Raw genomic sequence first — 12,070 nt, 5'->3', positions numbered from 1 at the left:
CAATAGCAAAAAATTTTAAATTGCATGGATATAAAAAATAGGTAGAATGATTTTATTGTTAAGATGTGACAAAATCTTTATCAGACAAAAGATAATCCTAAAAACACACTTTGTACATAAGAAAACAGGTAGATTCATTCTAAAAACATTAAAAAACTAAATAGACTAATATCTAAAAGGTATGCATCATAACACAGTTCAAATGTTTCCAGTTATGCAAGGTAGTTTAACATTTTAACTTAGTCAAAATAATATACCACCTTGATGGAAGACAGGAGGGAAAAAACACATAATTATCTTGAAAAAATACCAAAAAATATCACACATTTATGATTTTTAAAAAATCAAAATCCACCTGAAAAGTAGAACAGAAAATTTCCTTAATTTGATTTTATTGACAAAATTTACCACAAACGACATATTAAAACATGAAAACTTACAGGCCTTTGTTGTGAGATCAGAAACAAGAATTGGGGCCTGACACTGTGGCACAGCGGGTTAATGCCCTAGCCTGAAGTGCCAGCATTCCATACGGGCGCCAGTTTGAAACCCAGTTGCCCCCTTCCAATAAGACTCTCTGCTATGGCCTAGGAAAGCAGTGGAGGATGTTCCAACTTCTTGGGCCCCTGCACACACGTGGGAGACCCGGAAGAAGCTCCTGGCTCATGGCTTCGGATCAGTGCAGCTCCAACCATTGCGGAATATTGGGGAATGAACCATTAGATGGAAGACCTCTCTCTCTCTGCCTCTCCTCTCTAACTCTCAAATAAATAAATAAATCAAAAAACAAAACAACAACAACAAAAAAACAAGGATTACCAGGTGGATGGTCAATATATAAAAATATATTTCCATATACCAATAAGTGTTACAAAACATCAAAAGCATACAATATACTCATTTTCACCGAAAGACAAGTGTTCATAGCAGCAGTATCCAAAACTGCCCTCAACTGGAAGAAAAAGAAAAACCAACATCCTGCAGCATTGCAGAACAAAACATACTATACAATAATAAAACTAAACTAACACCATTTACCAGTAACAAAAAGAATAAATCTCTTAAGTATGGTGGTGAAAGAAAATGGACATATGATTCATTTACACAACATTTTTGAAAAACATTATTGCATAGATAGATATATTCTTAAGTAGTAAAACTGTCAAGAAATGCAAAAATTTGATACTTGGAAAGATGTAGAGATCCGGAGAGGTATGATAAATCCTTCCCAGGTGCTGGCTGGGTTCTAGTTTTGGATCTGGGGATAATGACATGGACTTTCACTACATAATAATTTACTGAACTCTGTATTGTTTTGTATTTTATGCATATGTGTTATCTTTCACAATTACAAAGGTAAAACAAAAAATGAATAAACAAATTACCCTAATTACCCTAATGCAGGGTCTTAATTGGAAGCCCTAATTTTACTTGAAAACGATCATGCCAAGTCTGATCATGTCACCTCCTATTTAAAACTCAAGACATTGTATGGCTATCAGAAGAAAGTCTAGGCATTGGATTAAGATGGCATAATAGGGAGGGAGTTTACTGTTCTAGCCTAGAAGATAGTTTTAAAAAAGTGGAGAGAGTGCAGTCTCAGGGAAGAGTTAGAAACAAAACAGGTGAGATATATTCCAAGTCTTAAGAGAAAAACATTCTCAACCCAGAATACTGCACTATGCAAAGCTCTCATTTATGAATAAACTTAAAATAAAGAAATTCCACAATAAACAGAAATAGAAAGAGTAAGTCACCACCCGTCCAGCCCTACAAAAGATGCTTAAAGATGTGCTATTCAGAGAAACACAGAAACGTGGTCATCACACAGAAGGTGAAGGCAGAAAATCTCTCAGTAAAAATACAAAGGAAATCCAAAGTAAAAAATAAGAATATTTATGTAAAAATGGCAGGGAAAACTCGTTACTTATTAATAGTCACCTTGAATGGCCTCAACACTCCAGTTAAAAGACACAGACTGGCTGAAGAATTAAAAAACAAAATCTGCTGCCTACAACACATCACACCAACAAAGATGCAAGCAGACTGAAAGTGAAAGGATGGCTTTTCACCAAGATGGCGCCGAAGGCGAAGAAGGAAGCTCCTGCCCCTCCTAAAGTCGAAGCCAAAGTGAAGGCCTTGAAGGCCAAGAAGGCAGTGCTGAAAGGCGTCCACAGTCACAAAAAGAAGAAGATCTGCATGTCCCCCACCTTCCCGCGGCCCAAGACACTACGCCTCCGACGGCAGCCCAAATACCCTCCGAAGAGCGCCCCCAGGAGAAACAAGCTTGACCACTATGCCATCATCAAGTTCCCCCTGACCACGGAGTCGGCCATGAAGAAGACAGAAGACAACAACACACTGGTGTTCATTGTGGATGTCAAGGCCAACAAGCACCAGATCAAACAAGCTGTGAAGAAACTCTATGACATTGATGTGGCCAAAGTCAACACCCTGATCAGCCCTGACAGAGAGAAGAAGGCGTGTGTGTGCTGGCTCCTGACTATGATGCTCTGGACGCTGCCAACAAAATTGGGATCATCTGAACGGAGTCCAGCTGGCTAATTCTAAATATACGTTTTTTTACCATAAAAAAAAAAGTGAAAGGATGGAAAAAGATATTCTACTCCAACAGAAACCAAAAAAGAGCTGGTGGAGCCATCCTAATATCAGATAAAATAGACTTTAACACAAAAACTGTTAAAAAAGACAAAGAAGGGCACTATGGAATGACTAAGGGATCAATTCAACAGAAAGACAGGATTATTATACACATGTATGAAACTAATTACAGGGTATCTTGCTATTTAAAAGAAATGTTGGCCAGCACCATGGCTCACTTGCTTAATCCTCCGCCTGAGGCGCCGGCATCCCAAACGGGTGCCAGGTTCTAGTCCCAGTTGCTCCTTTTCCAGTCCAGCTTTCTGTTGTGGCCCGGGAAGGCAGTGGAGGATGGCCCAAATGTTTGAGCTCCTGCACCCACATGGGAGACCAGGAAGAAGCACCTGGCTCCTGGCTTCGGATCGGCGTAGTTCCGGCCATGGCGGCCATTTGGGGGGTGAACCAAATGGCCACTGTATCTCTCTCTCTCACTAACTCTATCTGTCAAACAAATTAAAAAATAAATAAATAAATAAAAGAAATGTTAAGGGATCTAAAGGGAAACACAGACCCAAATACAATAGTAAGGGGGACTTCAATATCCCACTTTCAGCAACAGACAGATCAATCAGGCAGAAAATCAACAAGGAAACAACAGAGTTAATCGACAACAACTCAGGAATCTCTAGAACATATGTAAACACATGGAGACTTAATAACATGCTCCTGAATCAAGAGTGGGTCACAGAAGAAATCAAAAAATTTCTGGAAACAAATGAAGATGGCTACACAAAAATCAAAACTTATGGGATACAGCAAAAGCAGTACTAAGAGGAAACTTTACAACAATTGGTGCCTACATCAAGAAATGGGAAAGGCACCAAATAAATGAACTATCAATGCATTTCAGGACCAAGAAAAACAACAGCAAACCAAACCCAAATCTAGTAGGAGAAAAGAAATAATTAAAATTAGAGAAGAAATCAACAAAATTGAAACAAAAAAAAAAACAAAATACAAAAGATCAGCAAAATGAAGAGCTTATTTTTGAAAAATGTAAAACAAAATTGACACACATTGGCTTAACGAACCAAAAATGAGGGAGAAGACCCAAATTAATAAAATTAGAGATGAAAAAGGAAATCTAACAAAGACAGCACAGAAATAAAACAAATATTGGAAATCACTACAAGGAGCTGTATGCCAACAAACTGGGAAAACTAGAAGAAAAAGTATAGATTCCTGGACACATACAACCTACCTAAATTGAACCATGAAAACATAAAAAACCTAAACAGACCCATAACTGAGACATAAATTGAATCGGGAATAAAGACCCTCCAAAGAAAGATAAGCCGAGGACCAGATGGCTTCATTGCTGAATTCTACCAGACATTTAAAGAAAAACTAACTCCAATTCTTCTCAAGCTTTCAAAACAACTGAAAAGGAGGCAATCCTCCCAAATTCTTTCTATGAAGCCAGCATCACTTTAATTCGTAAACCTGGAAAAGATGCAACAGAGAAAGAACTAAAGACCAATTTTCCTGATGAACACAGACGCAAAAATTCTCAATAAAATACTAGCCAATGGAATCCAACAACATATCAGAAAGATCATTCACCTGGACCAATTGGGATATATCTCTAGTATGCAGGGATGGTTCAACATTCATAAATTAACATGATGCATTACATTAAAAAACTGAAAAACAAAAAAACCACATGATTATCTCAAAAGATGCAGAGAAAGCACTTGATAAAATACAACATCTTTTCATGATGAAAATTCTAAGCAAATTGGATATAGAAGGAACATTCCTCAACACAATGAAGGCAATTTATGACAACTCAGGGCCAGTGTCCTATTGATTGGGGAAAAGCTGGAAGAATATCCACTGAGATCTGGAACCAGACAGGGAAGCCCACTCTCACCACTGGTATTCAATATAGTCCTGGAAGTTTTAGCAGAAGCCAGAGGGCAAGGAAAAGAAATCAAAGGGATACAAATTGGGAAAGAGGAATTCAAACTACCACTATCTGCAGATGAAATAATTCTATATACAGGAGATCCAGAAGACTTCACCAAAAGACTACTGGAATTCAGAAGAGTTTGGTAAAGTAGCAGGATATAAAATGAATACACAAAAATTAACAGCCTTTGTATACACAGTCACTGCCACTGCTGAGAAAGAACTTCTAAGATCAATCCCACTAACAACAGCTACAAAAAAAAAAAATCAAATACCTTGAAATAAATTTAACCAAGAATGTCAAAGATCTCTACAATGAGAATTACAAAACACTAAAGTAGAAATAGAAAAAGACACTAAAAAATGGAAAAATCTTCCATGTTCATAGATTTGAAGAATCAATATCAAAAAGAATCAATATCATACATCCAATAACAATTTACAGATTCAATGCGATACCAATAAAATGTGCTTAGGTGATCATATAAATAGGATTAAGTGTTTGGTAATAATAATAGATAGAATTAAAATGGAGTGAACGCTTCAACATGGGAAGTTGTCCATATAGCAGATTCACAGAATGACAATCACTTTAAGTAGCACTCTGACTTCAGAATCAGCCCTTAAGGCATTCTGGTTTGTCTGAAACGCCCATGAGAACATTTCAGGCATGCAAAATCAAGACACAGGGCCAAAAAGTGTTCTACATGAAGGACCTCTGTTTGTGAGACCCCAGTGGAAAGATGTGGTCATCAAAGGAGGTACTTTTCTCTGAAGGGAGGAAAGAATTTCCACTTTGCTTATGGCTTTGTCTAAATACTGACAGAGTTTATGTATTCAAAGGATTCCATAGCCTTGGAAGCTGATGTCAAGAAACTCAGGTGATCACTGACATCATAAATAAGATTGTTAATTGTTAAATTAACAACAAGAGTCACTATGCACTAACTTCCCATGCAAAACCTCTGTCCTCAAAGAGCTGTATTATGAGAGCTAATAGTAAAACTTCTTCTCAAATAGAAAAAATCATAAAAGTAATCTTACATATTTATTAGTAGAGCCATTATAACATTTTTACATTGTGAGTTATATAAATACTGTATAATAATTTACATTAAAGATAAAATATATAGCACATTTGGGTCTGGCACACAGTAAAAGTGACCAATAAATAGGCAATAGCTATTATTTGTGGAGTTATTTTTACTTACCTCCAGGAGACCTGACAAGTACTTCACACAAATTTCAAGGGGCTTTGTAAGGGGAGAATGTGAGCTCCACCCTGGAAACGCTGTGAGTTGAGCCATCCCTCGTAATGTGCGCTCAAGGGAAGGCAGGCCATAGAAATGAGGAGCATTCGTGACTCTCAGACACTGGAGCAATTTCAGAGCCAGTTGCGTTTGGAAAACGTAAAAAAGTTCTGAGCATTTCCTATGTATGTAAAAGGGAGAAAAGTCAATCACAGAGGAAGTATAATGGGCTTATGGGCTGTGGAGGGTTACTTAGTTTACTATACTACAGAAGTATGAACCAGACAAAATGATCCAAAATAATCGCTTTTCAAAGCAAGATTTTACAAGGAAAACATAGCTGAAATACCAACTAGGATATCAGATGTAAAACACAAGTAACAATTACATTGAAAAACATGTAAGTAAATGCTGATGGTGAAATAATGAAACTAAAATTAAATAATGAAGTTGAATGATGAAATTAAAAGTTAAAAATGAAAAATTAAGTGCTACTTCAATGATTTTAATTGGTATATATTAAATCTATTTGTTAAAGTCATTAGGTGACATGAAAATATTTAATTTTAATTGGCTAAGGTATATTGCTTTTTCCTAGACAATTAAAACTTTTAATGAGTTTGACACATGTTTAAATGAAATTTTGAGAAAAATAGAACATTTCCTATTAGAAAACAAAATTTCTAAAATTAAGTAGCTAGATATGCATTCAAAGATGTAATTCTTGGAAGAACAAATATCTTTGTACAAAGAATAAAATAAAATCTGAAACTACTCAATCTTATGGCTTTTTGGACTACATTAATACCTGTGCAATCACAGTATTATAGCTATATCGGTATACAAATTTTAAGATATATAATTTTTATATATTTGGCATTCTCTGCTTCTAAAGATTTTAAAAACACAAAGCACTTAAACTAAAATCTAGAAGTTACTTGTATAAATTCATTTATTCATAGATCAACAACAAAATAATCTAATTAATACCATTAAAATGATCTTACTATTTTTTAAACAAGTAATACATGCTATCATACAAGTTGCTATGTCTTTAATATTCCCACCAAACTCATGTTGAAATCAAATGCATGTTGTGAAGTGTTAAGAGGGTAGAAACTTAATCTGAAGTATTTGAAATGAGACCTGTGGGAATAATTAAGATTACATGGGGAGGGGCTAGCACTGTGGAGTAGCGGGTAAAGCTGCCACCTGCAGCGCCAGCATTCCTTATGGGCGCCAGTTTGAGTCCCGGCTCCTCCGCTTCTGATCCAGCTCTCTGCGATGGCCTGGGAAAGCAGTAGAAGATGGCTCAAGTCATTGGGCCCCTGCACCCACGTAGAAGACCCGGAAGAAGCTCCTGGCTCCTGGCTTTGGATCGGCGCAGATCCAGCCATTGCAGCCAGTTGGGGAGTGAATCATTAGATGGAAGACCTCTCTCTCTCTCTCTCTCTCTCCCTCCCTCCCTCCCTCCCTCCCTCTCTGCCTCTCCTCCTCTCTGTGTAACTCTGACTTTCAAATAAGTAAATAAATAAATCTTAAAAAAAAAAAAAAAGATTACATGAGGGCATTAGGGTAGGGCCCAATCCAATGGGACTGTGACTAGATAAGTAGAGGAGACAAAGTAGGATATTCTGCCTTACTTCTACCAACAAAGACCTTACTGGTGCTGGCTGTGTAATCTTGAACTTTCCAGCCTTCCAAACTATGAGACAAAATAAAACTTCATTTTTTATAAATTATTTGGTCTGTGTCATTCAGTTATAATAGAAAATATACTAACACACAAGTCATTTTCATTTTCCATTATGCTTACCTTGATCCCTACACAATCAAAGGAACTGGTCTGACCTCAAATGTCTGACCTCTAAGCTCAGTTAAACCCTGGTATATCGTCTGTCAGCTCCTTCTCTTCATCCCTGCCAGCTTGAAGAACAGTATGTCTTATCCCTATCCAGTTCCCCTATGCAAACAGCCTTTCACAGAGAAAAATGAAATTATTAGAAGTTAACTCCCCAGAGCCAGTGCTGTGGCATAGCAGGTAAAGCTGCCGCCTACAGTGCTGGCATCCCACATGGGTGCCAGTTCAAATCCCAGCTGCTCCTCTTCCAATCCAGCTCTCTGCTATGGCCTGGGAAAGCAGTATAGGACGGCCCAGGTCCTTGGGACCCCGCACCTGCATGGGATACCCAGAGGAAGCTCCTGGCTCCTGGTTTCAGATCAGCACAGCTCTTGCCATTGCCCGTTGAGCCATCTGAGAAGTGAACCAGCAGATGGAAGATCTCTCTCTCCCTCCCACTCCCTCCCTCTCCCTCTCTCTTTCTCTCCCTCCCTTTCTCTCTTACTGCCTCTGCCCCTCTGTAATTCTGTATTTCAAATAAATAAATAAATCTTTAAAAAAGAAAAAAGTTAACTTCCTCAACACCCTTCTCTCATACTATACAGTGACCTATTTTAAATCATATTTATTTACACCAATGTTCTCTTCAAATACACTGCTCATTCAATTCTGTCTCACCTTAATATACCTCTCTTCGCCTTTTGTCTTTTTATTACTATCTGTTCCCTTTCTCAATGTGATTTCCCCTTAGGAGCACAAGTACAACAACCCGTAGTACGCATATCTCCTATCCTAAAAGTAACAAAAATACTAACCTGCTCTTTACTCTGATACACATAAAAGAAAAGTCTCACAAATAACTTCTCCTTAATCTCGCAACTCACCTACACCACACCACACACACCTTTTGTTTTCAAAGCCTGAGGCAAAAACCATCTTCCACAGAATCACCTGTGGTATTTACTTAATCATGCAGAATTCTGAGCTATTAATGATATTGTATCAAGCTGCCCATAAGATTCTTATGCAGGTATCAGTTTGGTAATCACTTGCCCAGCTGCACAGATTATACCATCCTTGGATTCACATGGCTGTTATTTTGTTCAGTACTTTATTGAGGTATAATCTGCATGCAGTACAATCCACAGATGTATATAATACATGACGTTTGTGTACATATATATATATATATATATATATATATAAAATCATAGAACCACCAACCATACAAAACATAAAACATCCTCAGCACCTCAGTGAGTTCCCAGGTGTCCCTTTCCTAGTAAATATCACTCCCAATCCCTGTGTTCTGTTTAAAAAATTTCTACTCACTTAAGTACACTAATGCTCTCCTCTACTGTGTCTAGTCTTCTATGCAATGAATTATGTAATTTAGAAACTTTATTCTTCAGTTATAGAATTAATTTGGACATAGGTTTTTATTTGCAGTCTCCATTCCTCAATCTTGTCTATCTTGTCACTAATTTCCATTATATTTATTTTTATATTTATATTATATATATTATATATTTATATTAATTAAAATATCACTACTACTTAAAATGGTAATTTAAAAATTGTTGCTATATTTGACATTTGATACCCATTTCTAATGACTTTTTTCTTAATAATGGATATATTTTCATGCATCTTCACAATTTTCTACAGATATGACTGAATGTTAATCTTTTATAAAAGTGACTGAATGTGAAGTATACAGTTTCTCACAGAAAGGGCTTCCCTTTTGATAACACAACTGGGGTTAATAGCAGACCTTCTGGATCTAATGAGGTATTGAAATAAATTAAAGCTGTTTGTCAGTTTAGTTTTTTCAAATGTTATGTGCGTGGGATCAGGTCTTTGTTCACAACAGAGCTTTGGAATCTAAGCAAGACAAGACCAGGAATGTTTTCCTGCTTTCCAGGGTCAATGCCAGGAAATCACCTTCAGCACAAAGCTGAATGAATTATGACAGATCTCAAGGACCCTGGGTATTTGCTTTGTTTTGGTATTATTTTTAAATCTACGTTGCTGTTAACTTTCTGGAGAAACTTCTTGTTTTGGAAGACATGCATTTTAACATGTGAAATAGCTTGGATTTATCTAAGAAACTAACAGTGTTTCAGCTATCAAAAGAAATCAGGAGGAACAGCAGCTAAAATGCTGGACTACCAGACTTCACAAGAGTACCATGTCATAAAGCAAATGAAAGTAATTGGCAAAAGTTGCAGACTCAACATTTTTGGAACTCTGGGAAGTAATCAAAGCCTGCAGCAATCATGGGAACATTTTTCAAGAAAAATGGCTGAATATCAGTCACAACAGCAAGTTCTGTGATGTTTATATCTCATCTTAGTCCCATCCCCATGCCTCGGCCAGTGACAGCCTTGAAAAATCACAGCCCACATTCTCAGGATCTGTTCCAACAGGAAAAGAGCAAAACCTCCGTGCAACAGATAACCTTTGTAGTGGTTCCTTCAAAGACAGGATCAAAGAGTGACAATCAATACTAGAGAATATCCGTCAACAATGCACTTAGTTTTAGTTGTTGCTATCTGAGCAATGGATAGAAGCTGGACTGAAAATGTAGACTAATGCGAAAGCTCAGAAGGAAAGCCAGGGACATGAAATGTTTTGCCACATAAACAACCACAATGGAATGAAATTTGAATCAATAACAGAAAAAATCGTAAAATCCATCAACATATGGAAATTAACAAAAAAACGCTTAAACTACCCATGAGTGAAAAATGAAAACCCAAGTAAAATTAGAAAACACCAAGCAGAATGAAAATGAAGACACACACACACCAAAACATAGGAGATGCAATAAAAGCAGTGCTCAAAAGGATTATCTGTCAGCACCTGTATCTAAAAGATCTAAAATTCACATCCTGTAACTTTAGAACTTAAGGAATGGGTCCAGCATTGTGGTGCAGAGGGTTAAACTGCCACCTGTGACACCAGCATCCCTTGAGAACATCTGTTCAAGTCCCAGCTGCTCCACTTCTGATCTACCTCCCTGCTAATGCCCCCAGGAAAGAAGCAGAATACAGTCTCTCCAATAAATAAATAAACCTTAAACAAAAAATCTTAAGTACTAAACAAAAGAACACTAAACACAAAGTAACAGAAGGAAGGAAATAAGCTTAGGGTAGAAATAAATGAAATACAAAATAGAAAACAGTAAATAAAATCAACAAAATCAGGGGTCAGCGCCGTGGCTCACTTAGTTAATGCTCCGCCTGCGGTGCCAGCATCCCATATGGGTGTTCGGTTCTAGCCCCGGTTGCTCCTCTTGCAGTCCAGCTCTCTGCTGTCGCCCGGGAGGGCAGTGGAGCATGGCCCAAGTGCTTGGGCCCTGCACACGCAATGGGAGACCAAGAGGAAGCACCTGGTTCCTGGCATTGGATCGGCGCAGTGCGCCAGCGGTAGCGACCATTTGGGGGGTGAACCAGCAGAAGGAAGACCTTTCTTTCTGTCTCTCTCTCTCTCTATCTCACTGTCTAACTCTGCCTGTCAAATAAAAAAAAAATCAATAAAATCAAAATATTTAAAAAATTTGCAAATCTTTAGCAAGACCAACAAACAAGAGAAGACTCAAAGATTTAAATTACTAAAATCATAAATGAATGTGGGAACATCATCACTACTTTAAAGAAATAAAAAAACTATGAAGTATACTATGAGCAACTACAAACCAACAGGTAGATAACCTAATTATAATGGGAAAGTTCCTAGAAACACCCAAACTATAAAAACTGAATAAATCAGCAGCAACAGAAAATCTGAATAGACATAAGCAACCACAGAGTCACTAATAAGAGTTTCCCAGCAATGAAAGTTAAGGACGACATGACTTAACTGGTAAATTCCACCAAACTTTCAGAGAATGATTAAAAACCACTCATAAGCTTCCAAAAACTGAAAAAGAAGGGAACACTTACCAATTCATTTCGTATGGTAAGTACAATCTTAATACCAAAGCCAAACAAAGACATTGTAAGAAAAGTTCTCAAAAAGTACTAACACACTAAATTCAGTAGCATATTAAAGATTTATACATCATGAACAAGAGAATTTATCCTAGGAAGACACCGATGGTTCACATTACTAGAACACAGGGGGAAATGGTTACATGATCATCTCAACTAATGCAGAGAAGCCATTTGACAAAAGCCAGCAATCTCTCACAACAAAGGCAGTCAGAAATCTAAAAGCAGAAGGAATTCCTAGGGCCAGCACTAGGGCGCAGCAGGTTAGGCTGCCACCTGCAGTGCCAGCACCCACGTGGACGTGGAGTCCAGTCCTGGCAGCTCCACTTCCCATCCAGCTCACTGCTGATGCTCCGAGAGGGCAGCAGAGGATGGCCCAAGTGCGTGAGGCCTGCACCACATGGAGGATCAGA

General features: G+C 37.7%; 1 protein-coding gene across 4 annotated transcripts in view; it reads right to left on the bottom strand.

Moving 5' to 3' along the window:
- The window catches only part of RTTN (rotatin), a 230,378-nt gene that overhangs the window by 109,713 nt on the left and 108,595 nt on the right, over positions 1 to 12,070 (bottom strand). For all 4 annotated transcript variants that reach the window (XM_008261459.4, XM_051851884.2, XM_051851886.2 and 1 more), the window contains one exon: positions 5,784 to 6,003. In XM_008261459.4, coding sequence (XP_008259681.3) covers positions 5,784 to 6,003 — 220 coding nt within the window. The remainder of the gene's footprint in view (positions 1 to 5,783; positions 6,004 to 12,070) is intronic.

This window comes from Oryctolagus cuniculus, chromosome 10 (genome assembly GCF_964237555.1).
Source record: "Oryctolagus cuniculus chromosome 10, mOryCun1.1, whole genome shotgun sequence".
Lineage (NCBI taxonomy): Eukaryota > Metazoa > Chordata > Mammalia > Lagomorpha > Leporidae > Oryctolagus > Oryctolagus cuniculus.
Note: the sequence above shows the minus strand (reverse complement) of the source record. Positions and strands in the feature narration are given on the sequence as shown.